The sequence below is a fragment of the Peromyscus leucopus genome, chromosome 11, assembly GCF_004664715.2.
Source record: "Peromyscus leucopus breed LL Stock chromosome 11, UCI_PerLeu_2.1, whole genome shotgun sequence".
NCBI lineage: Eukaryota > Metazoa > Chordata > Mammalia > Rodentia > Cricetidae > Peromyscus > Peromyscus leucopus.
Window position 1 is genome coordinate 43,952,940 of NC_051072.1, and position 25,894 is coordinate 43,978,833.

General features: G+C 41.3%; 1 protein-coding gene across 1 annotated transcript in view; it reads left to right on the plus strand.

The window, feature by feature from the left end:
* The window catches only part of Cwc27 (CWC27 spliceosome associated cyclophilin), a 180,823-nt gene extending 158,603 nt beyond the window's left edge, over positions 1-22,220 (plus strand). Inside the window, exon 14 of the mRNA XM_028884035.2 lies at positions 21,802-22,220. Within this exon, the coding sequence (XP_028739868.1) occupies positions 21,802-21,964 (163 nt within the window). The 3' untranslated portion in view covers positions 21,965-22,220. The remainder of the gene's footprint in view (positions 1-21,801) is intronic.
* The last annotated feature ends 3,674 nt before the right edge of the window (positions 22,221-25,894 follow it).

A 25,894-nucleotide genomic window follows, 5' to 3' on the forward strand; every position in this document is an offset into this window, starting at 1 on the left:
CTATAGTAAGCTTTCAGATACTTTTGCTGACTTCATGGAGATCTTTCCTAAGGAAAGGAGTGTTTCAGTGTATGCCACATTGTTCCCACTGAACCTGGGGGTTGAGGTGCAACAAACACAAGCATGTGTGCAGAGATGTACCAACTCCTGTTCGATACCGTTCAGCTGTTTCACTTGGTGTTCTGAAAGGCAACTGTCATTCTTAGTATGTCCTGTGCTTGCCTCTGGCCTTTGCCCATTTTCTTTTATGTTGTTTCTGGCTCCTGAGATTTCAGAGTTCTTGATCATATTTGCTACTTTTCTCTCATGCTTTTAATTTTTAAATTTTTATTATTATTTTTCATTAACAGTGTCTCACTATTCATACAATGTCTGACTGACTTCTTTTTCTTTTATGGATTGTGCTTTGAGTGATCGTATTTAAGACCTCTTTCACATAGAATTGTCCTCTAAGTTTTCAATAACTGTTTCACTCATTTACATTTAGGTCTACTACCCATTTTTTGTAAGAGACTGTATGAGGTTCAGGCCAAGTTTTATTTTCTTCATTTCCGAGTCTGGATGTTACAATGTAATTGTTTCAAAAACTGCCTTTCTCTCCTGAGTGCCTTGCAGCCCTTGGTTCTCTGTGTTTGTTCCGGCTCTCCTGTTTATCGGTTCATCTGTGTGCCTACCCTAACACCACACTGGCTTTCGCAGAGCAGCTTTTGAAGCCAGGTAATAGAAATCTCGAAACTTTTCTCTTTTCTAAGTTGCTTTGACTATTCTTTCTAGTTGCTCTGCCTTTCCATGTAAATTTTAGAATCAGTTTCTCTTAAGTACAAATAAATCTGCTATAGTTTTATTTGAATTCCATTGTTTATTAATCAATCAATTGGTATCCTTGCCATGTTGGCTTTCCGGTATTGAATTTTAGACTTTTAGTATTTTCCCATAAGTCCCTAGACTCTATTAAATTTTTTTTTTCACTTTTCTTCCAGTTCAGACTGGATACTTTCTGATGATCTGTCTTCAAATTCACTGACCTTTTTATCTATCACAGCCATGCAGATACTGGACCCATCCAATGGTTTTTTAGCTTTGAGCTTTGTGATTTCCAGTTCTAAAATTTTTATTTATATTTATTTTTACATTGAAGCCTTCCTTCTGTTTTTCTGTGTATTCCAAGAGTGTTTGCCCTTATTTCCTGGAGCATATTTTTAAGTCACATTCTGTCAATGTCTGTCATTTTGTTATTAGTGTCTGTTGACTGTGCTTTTCCACATAACTAAGGTTTGCTTAGGTCTTTACATGCTGATTGGTTTTTGTTGTATCCTAAACATTTGAATATTACAAGTTTCTGAGTCTTCTTTGAACCCTGTGATGAATGCTAATGGTTATAGTAGCCTGTTTGGTTTTACTCTGACAGCCTTGTGCAGAATCTGATTTCACTATCTGTCTTGATTCTGGTGCCTTAAATTGCTGTGCGTCTGTCTTACCTGAGCACTGCCAGTCTGAGTCCTGGCTAGAGGTCTGTCTCTCATGTAACATCTCTTATTATACAGTCTAGAGTAAGGTTCCCAAATGCACTGACTTCATGGGTCTCTCTCCTTCTTCACGATACTGACATCTTCCACAGTCATCTCCCTTCTCCATCTTTCAGCCAGAAAGTGAGAGCATGAGCTCGCTTCAGGACCAGGCTGTAGTAGCATGGGAACCACAGGGCAGAGAACCATAAAGCTTTAGGCCACCCTCTTAGGCCAGTATGAGTACCAGACCCTCACACACACACTTGGGGGATTCTCATATCCAAGCTGCTGTTCCTGCTGTTCTTGGAAGACTTAGGCTTGGTGAGTACCTTAGACCATGTCATAGTGCATCATTTCCCCTAGCAGAATGGTGTCATAGTACACCATTTCCCCTAGCAGAATGTCCTCTTTCTTTCAGGTCCCACATGCTGTAAGATCCTTTTTTTTTTTTTTTTTTTTTCAAGAAAATTCAAATACTACTGAATTCTTAATGTGAATAGTATATTCCTTAAAAACTACCTTAATGGCTGAGTTGTACATTGTGAAATAATGCATTTCTTGGGAAGAGTATTGTGCCTTGACCACCTCACGGGTTAAAGGGCACTCTTAGAAGCACTCTGAATTCAGGCATAGAAGGAGATCGCCGAACTGCTGCTACACATGAGAAGGAAGGGGGAGACTTGGCAGGTGCCGTGGGGATGTGATGCTTTCATAGCTGTCATATTTGTGGTCTCTGCTTGGAGACTTGAGAAAGCTGAGATTCAAATCTGTTTTGTATACCAGAGCAAACTAAAGCACGTGAAGCCTGCAGAGCATAGGCATGATCACAGCTAGCAGAAATCCCTAGAGGGATGTGGATTTCCATGAGTATGGAGGGATACAGGGGTCCCCAGCTAAGACCCATGCAATAGTTTTTCATTATCATAACAGGGTAATGCCTGAAGCCATAAATCAAGTTAATAAAACTCACTTGGTTCAGTTAATCAGAACAAAATATTGGTAGTCTGTAAAGTCGGAAGGAGAGTGTTTTGTTGTAAACACTTGTTACTGAGTAATTTCAAAGAAGCAGATCTGCCTCCCCTTGCTCTGTATGCTTACATTCAGTTGAAGAGTCTCATTAAACCACTGTTTAATTGCTTATCAAGTAGAGACTCTAGATTTAATAAATAAATAAATGAAAATAAAAAAGAACTTAGACAACATGCCCCCCCCCAAAATGTGCTTTGGAACATGTGGGGTCTATCATTGGTAAATACCAACCCTCCCCGCTTCTGTGCTTTAACCTCACAGTGTCATCCGTGATGCCACAGTGTTTATGGGTTCAGTTTATTCAAGTAGGTTTGCATATTGTGAAAGTTATCCTTATTTTACTTGAATTTTCTCAATGTAAATAATGTGAGACATGAAATGAGAAGTGAGGTTAGACAGGACACTGGTCCAGGTGTGACGAGGTGAGGACGGTTTCTGCTTAGGGTGACAATGAGAATGAAGGCTGTGTTTCTGCAGCAAGAGCCTGGCCTACACAGTAGGACTTGATGTGACCCTGACGTTGGGACCCTTGTGCTCTTGTTGCCTAGAAAGAGCATGAGTGACCACAGGAGGAAGGATGTAGTAATATGCCGGACACTGAAGCCTGAGGGGTTATAATACTACCAGCCCTTCAGTGTTTGGCTAGGTGTTTACTTGGCCCGAGAGAGGTTCTGGAGAGTACTATTACTTGTCCAACTCATTTGATTTATCTCAGTACACTACATTAAATGTATAGAAACCAAGGAAAGGCTTAAAATGACGGAATTTGTTCTGCCCGAAGTGAATGTAGGTTTTCCAGACTCTTCTGCTTGTTTGGACATACCTCAGGAGTCACTTTAATATGGAATCCCTTCATTTCTTTTCACGCCCTAATTGATTATACTTAAGCAGCTGTCATTTATTCAGATTATTAAAATTATACAAAGTAACTCATGATAGAAATCACTTCTTGTTGATAAAATAAACTCCCTTTTCCCCATGGTCTTTCATTCTAACACTTCTGCTGATGGAGGTGGCTCTGGTCCCCACAAGTTTATTCAGGAAACACATGCTTGTATGCACTGCATCCAAGGCATCCTACATGTCCGTATCCTATCTCATCCTCATTAGCCTCACAAGAACAGGTTTGTAGGGTAAGGGACTGCTGTGGCAGGATGTGTTTGCCCAACTCCATCAGATAATTAGTATTATTCCCATTCTATAAATGTAGGACTGAAGTTAAAAGAAAGTAAACCGTTTGCCCCCATGGTAAATGGTAGGGTTGCTTGCAATTCTTTTTTTTTTTTTTTTTTTTTTTTTTGGTTTTTCAAGACAGGGTTTCTCTGTGTAGCTTTGCGCCTTTTCTGGAGCTCACTCTGTAGCCAGGCTGGCCTCGAACTCACAGAGATTCACCTGGCTCTGCCTCCCACGTGCTGGGATTAAAGGCGTGTGCCACCACCGCCCAGCTGCAATTCTTTTTTTATATAGACTTTTTTTTATAAATTAATAATTCATTTATTTTTATCTTATGTGCATTGGTGTTTTGCCTTCATGTATGTCTGTGTGAAAGTGTTGGGTCCCCTAGAACTGGAGTTACAGACAGTTGTGAGCCGCCATGTGGGTGCTGGGAATTGAACCCAGGTCCTCTGGAAGAGCAGTCAGTGCTCTTAACCACTGAGCCACCTCTCCAGACCTGCTTGCAATTTTTTTAAGAGCACATGTTTCTTTCAGAACACCAGATTCTACCAACAGTGATTCCACCATGAAATAATGACCACTGGGACAAGAAAGAAGTTGAACTTGACTTTCAGAGGTGAATTTTAGGGGCCTTTGCTTCTAAACAACAGTACCCCCCTCTGGAGCAGATTATAGCACGTATCATCCATTCTCAGCTGTGGAGTGCATTGCACATTCTTTTTTCTACTCAGAGTTCAAAATCTACTGTCATCCCAGGTATTGAATTATCACACATTTATACAGTAGACTGTCTCCTTAGACTGCCTGGGTTCGAATCCCTGCTCAGACACTGATTGCTGAATGACCTCAAGGAAGCAGCCTAACTTCACCTCTAAAATGGAGATATCCATGCTCAGCACAGTTATTAGAATGAGTTAGCACACTCATGTAAGGCGTTCGCCACAGTGCCTAGCACTTAGCAGAAGCTCTGGAAACAGGTGTTGGAGAGAGAAAGGCTTGGGACGTCTTAGCAAGGCCTGACCCACTGCTAAGCAGCATGAAAACACTGTAAACTGGCAAAAATGTTACCGATCCAGCTCTCTTCGCCTAATCCCCTGAAAGAAATAGTAGAAGAAAGATAATGTTACAAAGATACTGTCTCTGACCTGGAGAGACAGTGGATATGTCCCCACAGTGTACCACTCATAACTGCTGCTTCTGCTTTAATGGGTGTATGTGCTGGTTACAGTGGACTTGTTTTTAGAAACCATGGACTTTTTAATTTTTTAGCTGAATCCAGATTATAAAATGCTAAGGCTGTCAGAGTTTAGTTAATATAAATTTAGAAGAGAGATTACCTTTTCTGTGTTGGAAATATAAAGCCATTGGGCTCTCTTCAGGATGCCTTTTGTTTGTTTAATTTTATTAATAAGATCATCTTAAATGGACAAAAACCTGTGCACACGTAAAGCCCACTATTTCTATTAGAAATGAAGTTTAAGGAGTAAGAGTCCTAAGGGTGGGTATAACGTAGTGGAGAAAGTCACTTCATTGTGATTGTTACATACAGGAACAAAGCCAGTGTAAGGGGCGTGGAGAGAGGGAGAATGTTAGTTTCCATGGTACACAAGCAACTAATAAATCATCACATGATCTGAGACTTTAGCCGTATCTCAAATTAAATAATACTTAGGAAAAGCTAATTAAGATTTTTTTTACTTATTTTTTTAATATATATTTTATTTTACAATACCATTCAGTTCTACATATCAGCCATGGGTTCCCTATTCTCCCCCTACCACCCCTCCCTTACCCTCAGTCTACCTCCATTCCCACCTCCTCCAGGACAAGTCCTCCCCCAAGAACTGCGATCAACCTGGTAGACTCAGTCCAGGCAGGTCCAGTCCCTTCCTCCCAGACTGAGCCAAGTGTCCCTGCATAAGCTCCAGGTTTCAAACAGCCAACTCATGCAATGAGCACAGGACTTGGTCCCACTGCCTAGTTGCCTCCCAAACTGATCAAGCCATTCAACTGTCTCACTTATTCAGAGGGCCTGATCCAGCTGGGGGCCCAAAAAGCTAATTAAGATTTTTTTCCAGGATGCCATCATACCTTGTTTCTTTTTATATGCTCTGTCTTTTCAGTGGATCATCAGTGTTCTCCACATCATTTTTTACAGTGTCTCATTTGATGTATTATATTCTGTCATAAGCAAAATTTACTGTTTGTCCTTTTTTGGAAAAATTCATCTAATTTTTAATTAATAACCCTTCATGAGTAAATGAACTGATAAACTGTTTAATAAATTGGTTGTTATTTCCTGAGGCTAAGAGGAAATAAAACTGCTAAATAAGGATTTTTTTTTTTAACCTTTAATCCTAGCAGAGAGGCAGAGGCAAACTCTGTGAGTTTGAGGCCAGCCTGGTCTGCAGAGGGTGTTCCAGGACAGCCAGAGCTACACAGAGAAATCCTGTCTCAAAAAAACAAACAAACAAAAACCTCACAAAAAATTTAATTAAAGTATAATTTATAAATGAGAAAACAAACAAAACAGTTGTTATCTCTGTGATGAATTTTGGCAAGTATGTGCACCCCTATCAACCAAACAAGATCAAATATTTGCGTCACCCTGGAGAGTTCCTTGGGCCCCTTTGCTCCGCGTCTCCCTTAGCCACTCATAAGGACCACCCCAGCAGCCGACAACAAGTTTCCCTAGACAGCACTGGAGAAGGTCGAACCCTCTGTACCCACAGCAGCAAGGCAGAGGCCTTTAGTTCCCTTCTCAGAGAATGAGTAGGTGTGTGTTACATCCCAGTTCAGAGATACATATTTGCTAATCTCTGCAACTTTGTATTAATTTGTGTTTCTTGACTTAATAGTGAAACTGAGCACTTTGAAAACATTATCTGGCCCTTGGTTTTAGTAATGAAGTTTATGTTTTATGTCTTTTGTATTTAGTGTTAGGATTTTTGTTTTTTGTTTTTTGAGATGTGGTTTCCTTTATACTAGATTGGCCTTACACTCACTGTGTAATTGAGGGTGGCCTTGAACTTCTAATCTGCTTGCCTCCACTTCCCAAATACTGGGATTACACATATGTGTTACCACATCAAGTTTATATGGTGATGGGAATTGAACGTAGGCCTTCATGCAAGCAGTTTACCACATGAACCATGTCCCCAGCCCTATTTTTACATTTCTAATTGATATGCAAAAGCTACTAAATATCACTGGTATTATTTTTGTCGAAATATTTTTAAGAACTTGTCACTGCCTTATAATTTACTTATGTGGGGGTTTCCCTACATGTTTTCTGCCTGATGTTATTCTTGTAGTCTTCATAATCCCAATTGTATTGTATGAATATGCTTATATATTTCCCTAGTGTTCTGTGCCATTATTTTTGTTTTTAACTGCCATCAAAAGCCCACCTGGAACTGATTTGCTATATTAGGCCAACGTTAGAACTTTTTGTTTCTAAATTGTACACTACCGAATGAATAATCCTGTTTCTTCAACTGATATTATCAGAGTGAGGTCTGGAATATTTTTAAGTTCATTTCATTATTTTATATTAATTTTTTTGTCTGTTCTTCTGCCAGTATCCCACTTTTTAATTGCTATTGGCAGCATGTTACTGGTTAGTACATGGAGGGTAAGGTGGACCTTTATTGTTCTGCACTTACATTTTTACTTTTAAAGCTTGCGTGGATAATGTGCTACATTTGTATTTTCTTTGAGTTGTCCACACCTGGAAGAAACTTAGACAATAGACCATGGAATCAATAATAAAGAAGAAAAGAGCCCCATTATTTAACAGGTGGCCTCTACCTGAATTGCAACCTCGGTGCCAAGAAGGAAATAATTAGTCTTTAGACAAACCCTTCAAAGAAATGGAAAAGATCACACGTGGAAAATAACTAGCATGTAGAAAAAAAGAATGGAATACAGTGTTTTAATTGCCATCTTTCTGGTCCAGGTATATATGTGTTCTTAATGAGACATTTGGTAAGGTGTTTTCCATTTCCTCTCTGGTACACTGACCAGAAACACATGAAATTTGAACCAAGTCTCGGAATAGATGTCTCAGCTCCTCATGCTTTATCTGTTGTGAATCCCCAGAACATGGCAAGGATGGCCAAGTATAAATGCAAGCTACAAAATCCTCTTCCAAAGATCTTTAGGCTTTCAGTCACTTAACATTTTGAATTAGTTATAATCCCTTCCCTCTCTGGTACTACTGCAGTTAACTGCCTAGTCAAATGTAGCAATAATGTTTTGTTCTTTGTTTAGAGGAATTATTTAAACTGATAAACTGTTGCACTTGAGCTCTTTTGTTTTGAATTTCGGTTGGTGAGTGGGTGGGTTGATTGGTTGGTAGTTGGTTGGTTTCTTTTAAGGTAAATACTCATATAACTCAGGTTGGCACAAACTTGCAGTGTAGCTGAGGTGGCCTTGAACTTCTGATCCTCATGCCTCCAAGTGAGAAACTTAAATTGTGTGTGGCATGGTATATATCTATAAAATTCCAGCACCTGAAAGGAAGCTGAGGCAAAAAGGTTGCCTTGAGTTCAAGACTAGTCTGAACTACAGTGTGAGACCTTGTCTCAAAACAAAAGGGAAAACAGGGCAAGAGAGTGGCATGTGCCTTTAATCCCAGCACTCAGGAGGTAGAAGCAGGTTCATAGATATCTCTGAGTTTGAGGCCAGCCTGATCTGTATAACAAGTTCCAGGTCAACCAGGACTACAGAATGAGACTCTGTCTCAAAGAAAAGGAGAAAAGAAAGAAATTATTTAATTGGGCAAGATTGTACATGCCTGTAATCTCAACACTCAGAAGATGGAGGCTGGTGGATCTGGAGTTCAAAGCTAGCTTTGGCTACATAGTTGGCTTGTGGCCAACCTGGACTACAATAAGACCTTGACTAGAAAAATAAAAAAGTAGAAGTATAAGTAAATACTAAATATTCACATATCACCAATCCCATTTAACCCTACAAGCTAGATATTGTTAGTATATTATATGGGAGGAACTTGAGATGGTGAAAGATCAAAATGATTAAGATATCATAGCAAGCTATAAAAAGTAAAGCATTACTCTGATGAAACTGATTGGTTGGTTGGTTGGTTGGTTGGTTGGTTGGTTGGTTGGTTGGTTTTTGTAACAGAGTTTCATATAGCTAAGGCTACTCTGAAACTCTCTAAGTATTTAAGGATGATTTTGAACTTCTGGTCACCCTGCTTTACATGCCCCACCCCCGCCACCAAGTGCAGGAATTTAAGGTCTGTACCATCATGTCCAGTTTACACAGTGCTGGTGCTCAAGCCCAGAGTCTTCTGTATGCCATACAAATGTTCTACCAAATTAGCCACATTCCCAGCCCTTAGATAAGGAAAGTTAATATATCAGTGTTTTATGGCATTCTATTTCAAATGCCATTTGAGGTTTTTCCACCCAAGCAACGATTTTTCTGAATTAGTCTGCATATTTTTCATGTTTCCTGATACAGTAGCATTGTTGTTTTCAACTGTAGCAATAAGCTGCCAATGTAACTTTAGGACTTAGTAACTCTTAAAATAAAAAATTGTCCAACCTCTTGTAAATCTTGGAAGATGTTAAATTTCACATCCCTAACATTATTTGTATTATTTGAAGAATTAAAATTTGGGGAGAAAGTTATAGGTGTGTTTAGCTCGACTTAGAAGTTCCTGTGTGTTTTCATAGAAATATAAATAATAGAGTGGTTATGAGCATGGGAGTTTAAGGTTAGACCTAATCTTGAATCCCAGTTTGGAAATTTCCTAGCTCTGTGATCTTGGAGAAATTATGGAATCTTTCTGTCATTGTTTTTCAGATTATAAAGTGAGGGTAATACTGGCACTTTTTTTGTTTGTGGGCTGGGGTCAGTTTGGGATCAAGAGAAGTTCTATTTATAAAGGGTTAGTAAGACGTTAAGAGCAGTCAGTGATCTGTAAATGTGTCGCTGTCATCGTTGATGTTGTCCGTTGTTCTCAAGTCACCACTGAAGTCAGTAGATCTGTCAGGACAGTAATTGGAATTTGTACCATTTCTGTTACAGTTGATAACTTCTAGAACTTTTCTTTAGTTGACCTATAACCACTTACAGTGGCTAACTTGAGCTTAGTTTCTATCATAATCCTTAACAGTGGAGATACATTTTGAGGTTTGGGGGTTTTGTGTCTATTTTATTTATGTGTAGTAATGCTTCATTAATGAAGTAGTGACTCTCTCCATGAGACTAGACTCGAAAGTGTGGAAACAAGAAGCGATATGGCAGAACAGACATTGTTCAACTTTGGATAGCATAAAATCGTGAGTTCGATGTAATACAAATGTTTTATTCCATTCCTCTCTCTTAGCCAGGTTTTAGGTAGGGATCAAATGAAGCCAGAAGAAATATGATTATAGACCAGGGTCCTTGGTTACTGTTCATTTTATACAGAACTATAAATAATCCTGCAGAAGGCCAGTGTGGTTCGTTATAAATAGGGCCTCATCAGAGTTGCTGACTCTGGAATGGTGATTATTTTAATGCTAAGCTCTCCAGCCAGCCTCTGAAGTCACCTCTGCTGCTTCTTTTGTCTTCTGAGTGAAGAAAGCTCTTCAGCATTGACTCTGTTGTGCATGCAATTTGTCCTGAAATACTTTTCTATCATGAGGGAAGCTTTGATCATGGGTATGATTTGAGTGAGATGAGCAGCCAGCCCTGTGCCCTAGCTGCTTCAGAGACCTTCTGACTGGGAGCTGTGTCTTCCCTCTGTGCGGCAGTTAGTCTGCTGGCCACAGAGTTCCTGTTCCTGGCTGAACTGTCAGTTAAAGCTCCCAGCAGGTATAAGGACACACACTGCAGTTGTCTTCTGGAAAGCGTCTTAAATCTTTCCACCTGGTTCTGCTCAGTGTTACGCTGTTAGATGGGCAGGAAAGCCGAGGAAGTGCATTCTCCTGCTGCCGAAGTTATTTGGAAAAGTATATCTTCCACATTTAGTCTAACAGTACCCAGTATTTACTAATCGTTTTTAACTAAGTAAAATGAAAGACAGTGTTTGGAGTTGGCTTTTCAAAACCCCAGAGGGGCAGTGTTCCTTTAAAACTCCGAACGAGGAGATTTTTCCATGTTAGTGGTGAACAGGGACAGTACCCTGATTTCTGTAGTTGTTGTCTTTTTCCAAAGGTCTGTGCCTATTAAGCTCCTTTTTCCTGAACTTCATTCTGTTAGCTTGAGTTCTGTTCCTCCTTTTCTCCTACTGTCAGCTTTAGACATGTCTCTTGTTTCTGGCTTCACGTCTGTCTAATTCCTTTAGGTCAGTTTCTGTTGCCCAGTTAAGCCTCCTTCCATCCTGATTCTTCTTCCTATTCCCACCGCCCCTTTCTTAGGCATCTCTGTCTGTGCCACCTGTTCTGCTAGACCCAAGCAGTGCCCGGCCCCGCTTCTCTGGGGCTCTTTTTAACTGCTTCCATCTCAGGGCACGTGTCTGTTTTTCTGTCCGCCCCATCTGCTCACATGTGTTACTGTGGTCTCAGATGTATACTTCATTTTAGAAAAAGATTTACACTTTTCTTTTTGATGCATGCTAGTACCTAAACCCAACCTCTTAATTCTTAAGTAAGTTTCTTGGAATCAGACATGAAGAAAAATCTAAAATTAAAAATCCTTAAGTTTTTAACCTAAAAATAACGTTCTGATAGTTAAAAACAGAAATAAAAGTGTTGTTTAGAACGTGTTTAAACATCCTAAGCGATATAAGAAGTGTTCAATTTTAATCAGATAGCCATTTGTAGTTTAAACAGCAGCTGAAGTACACGTGACTTTGTAATGCACCTTCTTAGCAAACTCACAGTAAGCACCAAGTGTTTGTGAGCAGTTTTCAAATTTCTGGAAACTATTTTGGTCTTTTTTTTTTCATTAGCAGAAAACTTTCTCCAGCAGCAGCAGCAGTTCTCTTTAGGCTTCCCAGTTTTCAGGACTGTGACCTAGGACTCTGACTTCAGAGTAGGAACTTCCTTTGGGCCCTTCCATAGCCTCAGCTCTGTTATCTGCAAAAGGGAAGAGAGAACTCCAGCTGACCTTCATGTCTACTGAACGTCCTGAGAGTGCCTTCAGTATGTGGTGAGGTACAGAACAGATCCATAAAAGGCAGAGGAGCTGAAATAACAACTCTTAAAAATAACCTGACCCATCAGTCATCAATTATGTTACAACAGACTTAATAATTCTCTGAATCTTTATGTAAAAGACCAACTGCAAACTATTATAGAGATAGGTAAGTGCCACCTCTGGATCCAAAACCAAACTATCTTTCCAATTTACAGTATTATCCTGTAAGTTTCATATAATCCAATAAGAATACCAGTAGAAGGAGGAAAAGAAACAAACAAAAGTGGCCAGCATAGTTTCTGATAAAAGGAGAAAGGGGATGCCATGTGATTAAAAATGCCACCTGCTCAAGAACCTTGAAGCCACTTCTTACCATAAGAAAATCATCAGATTGCAGTGGCGTGGCACATAGCAAAGACCTGACTAGCACTCCGCAAAATACACAAGGGGATCAAAAACCAGGACACTCTGACCTGCAGAGACACCTCCGTGGGTAAAAGCACTTGCTGAACAGACCTGACTTCAAATCCCCAGAAACTACAAAAAAAAAAAAAAAAAAAAAAAGAAAGAAAGAAAGAAGGAAAGAAGAAAGAAAGAAAGAAAGAAAGAAAGAAAGAAAGAAGAAAGAAAGAAAAAGAAAAGAAAAGCCAGACTGGCCTCAAGCATACCTATTTTCCCAGCACTGGGGGATGGGCAGGGCAGACAGGAGGATCACTGCAGCTTGCCGACTACTGGTCTACCTCCAGATTCAGTGAGAGACCCTACCTCAAGAGAATGCAGCTCAGAGCAATAGAAGACACCCAGTGTCCTCCTCTGGCCTCTGCATACACACACACACACACACACACACACACACACACACACACACAAAAAAAAAAAAAAAAACACACACACACACACACACACACACACACACAGGGAGAGACAAGATATAGCCTAATGAAACACAACGGTGAAATGTACTCAGATGTCCTGGATGAAGTCCTCACAAGGGAAAAGACATAGGGTAAATGGTGAGTGTTTTAGTGTGATCAGTATGCTGGATAGCTTTGACAGACATTTATTTTGCCATAGCCTGGGCACTGGAAGCTAGAGAATTTAATACTGGTAAGGCCGATACCTAGTAAAAAGTCCACTTCAGGATTACAGGTGACCAGTCTCAATTTGTCCCAAAGGCTGTCCACTATGAACACATACTCCTAGTGTGCCTTCTTGGAAGTTGAAGAAACCTTTTAGCATATCCTTCCTTTTCCTCTCAGCATTAGTCTACTTTAATTCTTACTATAAATAGTGTCCCTGACTAGTTTATGGTCTGATAGAAGCAGATCATATTTCGAAATAAATGTACATGTAAGCATCCAAGGCTGATTGGGTCCAAGTAAAGTGTAAGTATATGATGATATAACATAAAAATAATGAATGTCAATATTATAAATGCCAAACTATGAAAGTGATAAATATTTTTTGTACAAACATAGTTTGTAGGTAGTATAGTTGGTCACACACACAGATTCAGGTGCTGAAGGTCTAATACCCTATATGATAGTATTTGGAGGTAGAGCATTTGGGAAGAAATTAGGTGTCAATGAGATAGATTATAAGGGTGAGACCACCATGAAGATTAGTGTTCCTCTAGGAAGAAAAAAAGACAAGAGTTCTCTTTCCACACACACTGTGTGGGGACACAGTAAGAGGAAGCCATCTTGTAGACCAAGGAGAGAGCGCCTAGTCAAGTGACTCAGTTTCTGTCTTCAAACTGTGGGAAAATAAAGTCCTGTTTGTAAGACACCAAGTCCATGGAATTTAGTTATAGTCCTGAGAAAGACACAGGAAGCACATGGGTTAAAGTGATATTCAGACTCCTTTGCCATGGTGGCCAAGCCTTCTAGCACTGTGTGAAGTGAATAGGCTGGACTTCACCATCTTCTCATCACAGGTAAGGAAGCAGGCCTGTGAGTGGGTCAAACTCAAGTCTGACTTCATTCATGCGGGTCTCCCTAGGAAGTATTGAAGAACTTCAAATGTAGGAGCAGATTCTAAGGACCAAAGCAGTAAGAAACCGTTTTAGGAAGAAATGGGCTTTGAAATGACCAGAAAAGGAGGGGATAGAACATTCCAGAGAAGTGACACTGACAGAAAAAAAGTATGCTTTAGTCTGTTTCTAGTAGAGCATTGTGGTCCTTCAAAGACTCAATGGAGGCAACACTTAGAAACTGTTTTGTCTTGCTGAAATGTGTATTTACAAACAAAGGCTGTTTCCACCTTTCAGACTATTTCCCCAAATCATGTACATTTGTGATCTGTAGTCTAGAGAATGACAAACTTAAATAACAACCAGGAGCTATTTAGTTGGGTTTCTTAAGAATTCTAAGTTAATAGGAAAATACAAAGTCATAACAATATGCAAACTAATTGTGTTATAACAAATTATGTGTGTGTTCCCAAAGAGTGACAAGGTCATTCAAACCAGGAAGGAGAAGGCTGAGGACGGTGAGTGCGTTTCCCACACTTCAGTGTGAGCAAACATGAGCAGATGTTAATCTTTAAGCTCTTTAATTGGCCCTTTTGAGACAGGTCAGCACTAGATTATTATAGCACAAACGTGCTGTCTGAAGAAATTCCTTGCTTTTAGTACTAACTAGCCCTTTTCTTTGCTAGAACGTTTGAAAGGTGAATTACTTGGCTGGAAACTAAGTTTATACAACCTGTAATTGCTAAATAATTTGGAATTGTATATTAAAACTATCAAGGAGAAAAGTAAAGACAATCAGTATTCTAGCCAAAGGTCTTTTTAGAGGTGATAGGAGTCCCAGAAATACTGACTTGTTTACAAGTACTTATCATCAGCATTCTTCTGAACAAGCACTGCTGGATGATGAGGTGCAAAGGCCAATGAAACAGCTCTGTTCTTCACAGCACCCCAGAGAGGCGGGCTTGCAAAAAGAAGGCTAGAGCCATGGTCAGGACTGTCAGGGAGGCCAGGAGAAAGCAAGCCAAGCAGGAGCCGGGGTGACGGCACAGCCAAGGCAGGGAGGAGAGAGAGAGAGAGAAGACATGGAAATACAGAGGCAGCAAGGAGGTTGGAGAGAGCAGGCATTCTTCAGGAAGCTCCCAAGAGTCTAGCATGTCTGGAATGGAAGATAGAGGATCATGTAGATAGATCATGGTCAGGCATGCGAAAGCCAGATTAAAGAAGGCATGGACCGGGCGGTGGTGGTGCACACCTTTAATCCCAGCGCTTGGGAGGCAGAGGCAGGCAGATCTCTGTGAGTTCAAGGCCAGCCTGGGCTACAGAGTGAGTTCCAGGAAAGGCACAAAGCTACACAGAGAAACCCTGTCTCGAAAAACCACAGCCAAAAAAAAAGAAAAAAGAAAAAAAAAAAGAGGACACATAAGAAATTTAGGGTTCCTTCTGTAGATAATGGACCAAAGGGTTTAAACCATAAAGTTTTTCACAGCTAGATTTGCTGCATTTTCTGAAGAAGAAGGAGGAGGGGGGAGAAGAAAAAAAGAAAAAATATATATGAGGGAAGGTGGGGAGAGAAAAAGAAGAAAAGACGGGGAAATTGTCATGGGCCACAGTGCAACCCTACAGCCCTTTGTGATTTCACCCCTGACATTGTCAGACACCCGTCGTCGTCACAGGGACAGATCCTGAGCCCTGCTTCTTCCCCTCAAGACCCGCAGTTGGATGGGGTCATAGCTGGCATCTTAACTGTAAATAGAAAAAGAAGCTGGGACTGGAATTCCAGAAATAGGGTTTAAGACATTAACAAGATTCATGATGGAAGTTAATGCTGTTTCTAAGCAGTGTTTTCCCCAAAGATGTGCCCTCGTTCTTGAGGCCTTTGCAGTGTCTCTTTTGGAACTGCTTCAAACAAAGGCCAGCCTGGGGTTCCCTTATGATCCTCCCTTTAGAGCTACATTGTAATTTCTTGTTTTCCAGAATGAGCACTCCCCATTCTGATTTTTGTCTTCCTAGACCTAGCCTGAACTAACGGTTGACTGATTCCCAGGGTTAAAACTCCAGCATTGCAGATGAAAGCCTGTTGCCTCTGAAAACTGTCATGAAACCACCTGGTCAGCAGCTGCAGACTCCTCTGCCTTCTCAGAAGTTGCACTGGTCGGCTAGGGGTGTAGCTCAGTGGTAGGGTGCCTACCCAGCTTGCTCAGGCCTGGATTCAGCCTCCAGCTCTGCAGAGAAAAAGGAGGGGGTGAAAACCTCTTCTTGCCTCTCCATAGCCAGTGCAGACACCGCCAGGCAGCATGGGAAAGCTTTTGGAGAACACTATCAGGGGATGCTCTGATTATTGTCTCACGCTTTGTTAACATTCCAAAACACATGTTTGCCACATTGTGGTGTCTATGTGTTCTCCCAAATAAACAGTTTGCTTCTAGAGAGCAGAGCCTGGGTCACATTTGCCTTTTTACCGTCAGTAGCTAGCAGTGGACTCACCCATAAGAAGCCCTCAGATGTTTGTCGAGTGGATGATTGAGTCTAGCACATTGCCTCGTTTTCATACCACTGAGAGGGACTGGACTATGCCCTTGGAATGACTCAGTTTGTGGAGCAGACTCAGGACCACTTAAGCCTTGTCGGGTGTGTTAATAGTTTGTCATTGTGAACCCACTCTTGGGGCTGGAGAGATGATGAGCAATTAAGAGCACTTGCTGCTCTTTCAAGAGGACCTGGCTTGGGTTCCCAGCAGCTACACAGTAGTTATCAACTAACCATAACTCCACTTCCAGGAGACCTGGCACCCTCTTCTGACCTCCATGGGCACCAGGCACACACATGGTATACAGATATACGGCAAAACACTCATACACAAAAATAAAATAGTATAAGGGTTTTTTTCTTCCAAAGAACCTGCTGTTCTCTCACTCTGAAGGAACAAAGCAAAGGTAAATGGAATTAAATCAGTCAGTGCAGAAATATAAAAGTTTTTCATCTTTGGCTCTATGCTCCTTAAATTTAAAAGTAACCAGTGAGATGTTTTTAATGATTAGTTCTGGGACCCTTATGCTAGAATAATTAAATTCTAGGATACCTTTGAAGATAGAAGCCTGGCGGCAATGGTTTTTAAAAACACTCAGCTGATTTTCACGTGCACCCTGTGTCTGATGGAAGGGTTCTAAAAGCACTTAGAAAAATGTTGCTTTCAAAACAAATCCTCTCCCGGAGGGAGCTCTCCATTAGGAGCTGTGGGAGGTGCAGAGGAGCAGGAGGGGTCTCCCACTGAAGTCTGTCGGAGCAAGACCTTGCAGTGCCTGATAGAGTGCACTCTAAGAGCAACCATTAGTGTGTGCTGAGCTGGCAAAAGTCACGGAAAATGGACTTGAGACTCTCTGCAGCCCAGTAGGTGTTTCAGGAAGCTTATCATTAAAATAAAAGACAGCTCCTACTCACAGAAGGTCAAGTGGTTGCCTAGCAAACCTGGTGCCAGGCTTGGCCAGTACCAAGGGTCTGAAGATTTCATTCTCATTAGAAACCACCGTGCTCAGCACTGGGCATACAGCTGTGAAGCAGGCGTCTACTGTCTCAAACACCTGCATCTCCTCCAGTTCAGTAAACAGACAGTTACAAAACAGTGAGCGGTGATGAGCAGCTGACAAGGTTGGGGAGATAGGAGGCGCTGCATGTTGGAATGCCGCATGCTTCTGCCTGAACTACTTTAGTCTGATCTGATAGTGTTCCTGAGTAAAGGCATATGATGAGAGAAAATGAATAAGAAACGCTATTCAGAATCTAGAAGACTCTGAAGAGGAAGAATAGTTAAGTAGTCAAAACAATAAAGTAGAATTGCAGAGTAATTGTTTCTTGAGCGGGGCATGGAGGCACATAGCTGTAATCCTAGCACCCAGAAAGGTACCAGGCCAGCCCGGGGTGCATAGCAAATCCATCTCAGAAAACAAAATAAACATGTTTATTTCAAGAGAAAAATGTTCTTAAATTGGGGTGACTTGGAAATGAGAAGGAAAGGCTATGAAATCTTTTAGCAAGAGAGCTGTTTACATTCTCGTGGGATAAATCATTTCACTTCATTTTAATCAGAAATGAGTTGCTAATGTTGGGATTCTGACTGAGCTCAGAATTGGATCTTCTGGCTTTTGTATAAATGTCACTGCCATCCCATAATTTGTCTTCCCAGTTATCTGAGAACTTTAATACTGAATGTCATGTCAGGAAAGAGCCATTTATTTACTTGGTTTATACTTTTACACAGTCCTACATCAGAATAAAATTCATTGTATGACACCACTCTGGAGGTAGGAAGCCCCCATCTCATAAGTCTATGCTAAAGATTGTGTTAATCCGAATGAAACTTCTGTCTTTGCCTTCAAGTAAACAAGTTCTGAAATTCTCACATGTAAATGATTAGTGTGTAATTAACTCCATAGAAGTCATTGCTCTGATTGGTCAGTTTTATAACCAGTCATCGAGTGGATAAGACTGAATTATTGGGATGTACAAGACTGAAGTGCCAGCACCTCCAGGATGGATGAAATAAGTTCTCAGTCCACATATGTACCCTCCCAGGAGACTGAAGTGTGGGCAAGCTTTCAATTCATGCAGTGTGTGATTTATGGAGGCACAGAGGTCAGGAGTTTATTATACCCAAAATCATAATAACTACTTTGTTTTCACTTTAAAAATGAAGTGACCAAAGCATGTTGAAAGATAAATGGGTGAGCCATTCTTCGCTATTAAAGATTCCACAGTATTGTGGAGTAGCCAGCCATCCCAAGTGTTGTGGTATTAAATCTGAAGTGGTCTGTAAGCTGAGAGCCCCTCCTTTCCTCTGGGTTGAAGATTGCTATTAATCAAAAATTTGGGCCTGTGTAGCAGTGGCGTATGAAACAAACAGCTGAAGCAGACAGCTCCTTTAATTTATGGCTTTCTGTGTTTTTCAGATTTGTGAGAGAGGTTTCTTCCTGTAGACTTGGTTCTGTGGCTCACTTGCCTAGATTTCATTTATTATACCAGAACCAAGCAGGTCCGATAGTTACAAGATTGTTTCATGGCATTGAAAGGAGGAAGGTACCTTTTTATGTTTTTAATTGACAGAGTCTGATAAAGTCATTTTGAAACATGTGAATAATCTCTACTAGAAATAGGTGTTATAAAAAAATCTGTATTGGAGGCAGAATATGGGATTCTTTTTTAAAATAGAACAATGAATTTGTAGAAAGGCTAATAACCTAACTAGGGTAGTGGAGTAAGTGAAGCGTCGATGTCGAAGTATTAAATACAATTGTTTTGAAAGACATGTGATGCCAACTTAGGTGTTCGCTTAGGTGTCGGTGATGGGAGACTGTTAGGAGTGACAGCGCAGGGCCTGAGCTCCCGTGGTGTGTAAAGGGCCTTTAGCAGGACAGCCTTGCCACGCTATTGCACGTGCTCCCCTTCCTAGGGTGCACTTTGTGGGGTGCACAGGACAGACTGCAAGAGTATGGGAGGAGAGGCCTCGTCATACAGTGCACTACCAAAATGTAAAGAGCTTTACTTTATTCAGTGACTCCAAGTGTCTACCGCTGTGACCAAACACCATGACCAAAAAGCAAGTTGGAGAGGAAAGAGTTTCTTTGGCTTACACTTCCACATCACTGTTCATCGTCAATGGAAGTCAGGACAGAACTCAAATCGGGCAGGAACTTGGAGGCAGGAGCTGATATAGATACCATGGAGCGGTGCTGCTTACTGACTTGCTCCCCATGGCTTGCTCATCCTGCTTTCTTATAGGACTACAAACCCAGGGACGCACCACTCATGTGGGCGGGGCCCTCCCCCATCAACCACCAACCAAGAAAATGCCTCACAGCCAGATCTTATGGAGGCAGTTTCTCAATTGGGGTTCTCTCCTCTCAGATAACTCTCACCTGTCCAGCATGCCAAGGGAAGCAAGTTGAAGATGTTCTGTAGAGTCCGGAGGAGGGAAATTGCTTAGGGCTTAGCAGCAGCCTCAGTAGTAGAGGCTGATGCTGTTTAGCTGGCTTTTAGAAGCACTTCACTGGGTGAGTCTCCATCGATTAGCCAATGTTCAGAAGCAAGAAGCTGTTGCTGGTAGTTGGCTTTCAGAAGTGACATGAGCTGTCACTGATTGTTTAGACCTAGGTAAGTCAGCATTAATTGGTTAAATCCAGTTGTGTTTCCAGCTGGATCTACTGGTTCCTTGTTTCCCTGGTTACTGGAAAAAAAAAATCAACCTTTTTCAAGGAATTGGCCATTCTCAGAAGTTAACACCCAAATAAACACCATAGGAAATTTAAAACACAAGAAAATCAGAATCTGTAGGGAATCTACACATGTACACATGTACCTGTTAGAAGTCAGAAGTTCTCACATGTGATGTGGCTCATTCCTGTGTTGAGATCAGTTATTAAAGTCAGAACAAACTGTATTATTAATGATAACACATAGTAATTTGAATGTGTTTTACCCCGTGTAAATATGATGTAGGTCATCTGTATGTCACCGATACTCACTGCATCACCATGACCTTCTAAAGTAGAACAGAAGGAAGTAGCAATGGTCCATATGCATATCCCCAAAAGGGCAGTATCTGTAATATTTTCCTTTCCTCCCAAAATCTCCTGAGGAATCTTCAAAATCTGAATATACTCATAGAGTTTTCTATACAAATAAATGTCACTCATCATCTATGGCGCTGCAGGGAAAAGAGCAGGAGTTCCCGACAGTACCAACTGTCCAAATCTCTGCTTAGACAGATCAAAGGAAATCACTGTCATATGTGAGCTTCTCTGAAAGTTGCAAGGGGCATATGCAGGGTTTTGTTTTGTTTTTTTCCCTGTCTGCTATGATGAAGGAAATACGTATTTAAGATGCACTGATACTAACTGGATTTTTTCACTTAAATAACTAGTAGAAAATTCTTACCACTTTTGTTTATTCATGTAAAAACTGAATTTTTCTCTTTTCTAATTTGTTCAATTGCCCTGACGTCTTCTGACTCCGCTGTTTCCTGCTGGCTCCTCACAATGGGGGCACAGCTAACGGCTGGCACAGCTCCCTGCTGCTAAGGATAGCTAGCTTATGACCACTTAGAAATCAAGCACATGCTGATACCTTAAGACCAGTGAGCATTTGCTGAAGTAGGAAGGCAGGATAGTAAACTTTCTGTAATCCACAGTGAGAGGAGAAAAGTAGTTCATGGAGTTGCGCCAGAAGTTCCAGTCCCTTTAGGATAGAAAGCTCAGACCCTCCCAGAAAAGACAGCCACAACACAATTTGAACATCACTTTTGGTTATTTTTTAAACATTTGTCTTATAGATGCACACTTTTTTTGTTCTGTTTGTCACTGTTTATTTGGTTTTTGTTAATTTGCTAGTGGTACTGGGGATTGAACCCAGGACCTTATGCATGCAAGGCAAATGTTCTGCCATTGAGCTGCACACCAGCCCTAACACATCATTTAAAGGTGGGATTTTTTTGGGGGGGGGCTTGGTTTTTGTTTTGGTTTTAGTGTAATCCTTGCTTTTGACCCTTTGAACCACTCAGAACACAGCAGCAGATAGGTCTGGTTATTGGCTGGCATCTGGCTCCACAGCTGGCTCTCTATGGTTGAGTGTACTCTTAAAGAAAGAGGACAGAGTTCCAAATGTGGTTTTAGGAGACTCGCAGGTAGACATCATAGTTTCTCACCGGGAGGAATCCGCACTGAGCATGAGGGCAAAGACTCCTAGAAATGCATAGTAGTGGAGAAGACGGGCATGTTTTCCAAAGTTTTGCTTTGTTTCTGGCTATCCAGTTCTGGGGACCCAAACCCAGGGCTCGACACTCCGCCCCTGAGTGAGATTGCTCACCACAGCATGTGTTTTGTAGAACTGCTTTCCAGGTGAGATGGGCACCTGTAAGCAGCGACCCCTCCTGGTGCCGGCTGCTGCCTGGTTCCCTGTGTGAGAGTGGGGGATAAATTTCTACTTGGGGTTCCCAGCCTGAGCTCACTGGGCCTCTCTCCTCCTCTTCAGGATGTCACACGTGCTCCAGTTTGAGGACAGAAGCAGGAAGGTGAAGGATGCGAGCATGCAGGACTCAGACACGTTTGAGATCTACGATCCTCGGAACCCAGTGAACAAAAGGAGAAGAGAGGAGAGCAAGAAGCTGCTGAGAGAGAAGAAGGAAAGGAGGTGAGAGCAGCGTGGTGACGCCAGAGCAGCTGGCAGCGTGCCCGCAGTCAGTGTCCTTGTGACAGCCATGGACCGCGGCGGACGGGTGTGAAAGTATGTCTGAACCTGTTCTCTGGCTCAGAAAACAGATACTTTGTTTTGTAAATTTGGAATGATGTAAGCAAATGCTTTTGGTTACTGATACATTTTTTTGTCCTTAATTGACCTTTTATATTGCTAAATCTGAAATAAAATCAGTTTCTTTCCAGTTTAAATGTTAACCATTTGCAGACTGTATAAGTCTGTTTATGTCCCTTTACCCTGAAATGTGTGAAGTCTTCTTGTCAAGATTTTTATAAGTGCTCACAGAAAGAATAAGGGGAACTTCTCTGACACTTTGATATAAAATAAAAAATTATAAAATAAAAACATTAACATTGATGACTCTTTTTGTATATAAACATATAAAAATAGTCAGACCAGTAGGACTCTCACTTTAATTTGTGAGAAATACACAGGCAAATTAATCATCTCTACCCAGGCCATTGCCTGGGTGTTAGGAATGCATCCAGGATGGGAGCATTCTGCTGCCATGCTCTGCAAACACCACATCCTGAGGCTGGGCCACCTCAACGCAGCGGCACCATGAGCAGGTAGGTGCACAGGACCCGTACTACCAGTAGATCACATCAGGAATTTAGCTCTTGATGCAATCATTCACACCGGGTGTTTCTGTTACCTATTTTTAGTTCTAAAATCTGCTTGCTAAAATTGTACAGCAGGCTGACTTCAGTCACCTAATAAAACTTCACCAGCCACATCTTTTCAGAAGAAGTAATGAAATCGGTTTCCTCTTCCTAAAGCGCCGGCTCTTCAACTGTGATCCCAGGTGCAGCCCTGGCAGCAGACGTAAGGACGGAGAAACCCTAGTCTCTGCCTTGCTGCCTGCCAGCCACCACCAGCAGCACCCTCCTCTCTAGACTGTCGGTGTCCAGGGAACTTAAAAATGTCATAGCCCATGACCAGAAAGTTAGAATCCTAGGCCTGGACCTTAAAGAAATTTTCAGACACTGGTCAAGATGAGTAGGCGCTAACCTACATTGAAGCATCATAAAGCAGAGTATACATATGTGTTACATAGCCACACTGTTGAATTCTTTATAGTGATAAAGACCACTAAACTCCAGGAATGTATCTAAAGGAGCAGCGTTTGCCTAAAGTATACCAGACCCTGAACTAAATCCTCAGGACGGAAAAAAAATAAGTAAACAGAACTATATTACTGTATCTTAAAAGGAACAAACAAAACTAGATATATCAAAATGTAAAGCAGATAAGTAATATAAGTTGAGAATGTAGTGAGGGATTAGGCTGGTTTAGTAAAGTGGAAGTTGGGGGTTTTCTTCCAAGATCCATGACTTCATTAGCCCTGGATAGTTACTCGGTTTCTAGTACTAGGCATGCTTGTTGAGTGGGTATTGAATCCAATTAGAGAGTGGTTGGTTACCACAAAGGTGTGTGTACCACTACAGCACTCAGGTTGACAGTATCTTGCTGATGGCTGTGACTCATAGGTCTCAGAGCTGGGTAGAACTGGTGGTTGCTTCCCTCCTTTGGAAGCTTGCTTGGCACCTTCTGATGATAACCATGAAAGATATTAAGATCTTAGTTTAGCTAAATGATCATCCCATTTTAACTCTAAGAAGCAGGAGATTCTGAAATGTAGTAGTGACTGTGGGATTTCACCATTACAAAATTCACTCAATTTAACTACGTAAGTAATTTTCAAAAAGAATAGGATCCTAAATTTGGTATAAAACATGCTTGTAGTCACAGGAAAATGTTTAAGCCAAATAAATGTAAAGAAAAAAACTAAAATAAACATAAAAAATAGCCTTTAAATTCACTTAATTTTTAAGTTTGGGTTTATTTTTTGTTTATGTGTTTTGGTCAGGGATATTATCCTGAGACAAAGCAGCCTGTCAGAGTTCTTGTTCTTTGCCTGGGAATGCTAGAAAGAGAGAAAACAATTGGCATTTCTGTTCTCATTATGGCTTCCGCCTTGAGTGAAGCTGGTGGCAGGTAAGAGCTAAAACCAGCCCTCGACCTTTCCTTTCTCAAAGGGTAATTGAAGTGAATGCAGATCCATCTGGGATGCTTGATGTTATAAAAATGTGCATGGCCACATGCCCTCAGCTGTGGCCCCTCTGAGGCCACGTAGTCGGTAATGCATCTAAAAATGGGGACATCATAACACGGGTCATTAAAGCGTGTGAGGGGATGAGTAGTTTGCTGCTGTTTTTAGAACTCACTCAGTGAGTGATGGTGGGCGTCTCTCTCACGCCTTCACTGCCAGGTTCTCGATAAGATCGGATGTGTGAGGTACATAAACCTGCCACGTCGTGTCAATGTGGCCTGGGTAGAAAAGGTTAGATAGAGGTAGAGTACAGCTGAAACATGCTGTTTTATCTTAGTGATAACAAGGAAGAGGGGAGGTGTGAAGTGAGTTGCCACTGAGGGGCTTATCGGTGTGAACAATTTGTCTATACGGGGGTGTCGATGTGGAGAAGTCAAGAGGGGTGGCGTTCTTCACTGCCATTCACAAACAAGAGTAGGTCTGCCTTCCCCATCACCGCGACAGCCAACACCCGAGCAGTTCGGCGTCCGTCGGGTGGCCCCATTTCTGCCTACTGGGAAGCACAGTACATTTCCTGTCTTTGCTTCTTTTCAGCTTTTAATGGAGAGATGTGAAACAGGCACCACACTGTGGAGAAATCCTCGCTAGATGAAACTCAGATTCTAAGGAAAGTGGTAAGACATCAGCCCTTACTAGGGTGGTGGTAGAAGTACTGGGTCTGTAGAAAGAATGTTCATTAGCACGGCCATCCATCCCCACCACCTCCCAGACATACACACCCCTCACCAAACCCATAGACCACGTCTCCGTCACAGCCACTAAGTCTCCTCAGTCCCTGTGGAGAAATATTGCCAGTGATGTGGTGACAAGCAAGCTCAGAAAGAATGCACAGCATTTGTCAGAGTGTCTCCCATGGCTCATTTTAAACCCTGATATAGCCCTGCTCTGAGAGAGCCTTTTGCCATCCGCTTCCATGGCTAATGCTTTCGTACACTGACTCTCGCATGGGCACTGAAGAACTCACTCTATTGTGACCCCGTTTCCAGAGCCACAGTCCGCTTCTCTATTTTGTGCGATTACCAGTTTACGATGGATTTGTATCTTTAGATTCTCTGTTGGTGACATTTTCCAAAGCTTCTCTTTGGGTTTTTTCCCCTACTTTTTAATTCCAGTAAATCTTATGCTCAGCTCAAAAAGGAACCAAACCTTATGGAGAAAAGGAGATGTAAGAAATAGAATGATGGGTCTTTGATTTACCCACTTTAAATGATAATGTACAAATTCATCATTTAACTTAAAAGAGCAGTGTTGAGTTAGGAGACGGGGATTCCCACCTGCAAAGAAAAACATGGATTCTGAATGCAGTGCAGGCAGAAGTCTGCTCTCTCTGTCTCCCACATCTGCTGGAAATTATTCCCTGAAGATTACATCATGGTATTAATTTATGTTACTTGATCAGCTAAAATATCTTCTGGAGGCTTTCTTCACTGCACCAGTTAAGAAGAAAAAGATTTTTTTTTTGTCTTCTAGAAAAATTATTATTTTTCTCATCCTCATAATGCCAAATGTGCTCCTTATAGCTAAACGCTATCACTTTTTTTAAACGATGGAGATAATTTTGAAATTAAGAAACACTCAAGTGGCTTTTGAATCTATTTTCTGTGCTTAATGTAGGTTATGACTGTATTAGGATATTCAAATACTTTAATAAAAATGCACTAGAAATGAAGGGTCCCACATATAGAAAATATATCATCCCCCTTAAAATACATGCTTTGTAGTTGGTTCTCAACTGTTACAGTGAGTTTATAATCTGCA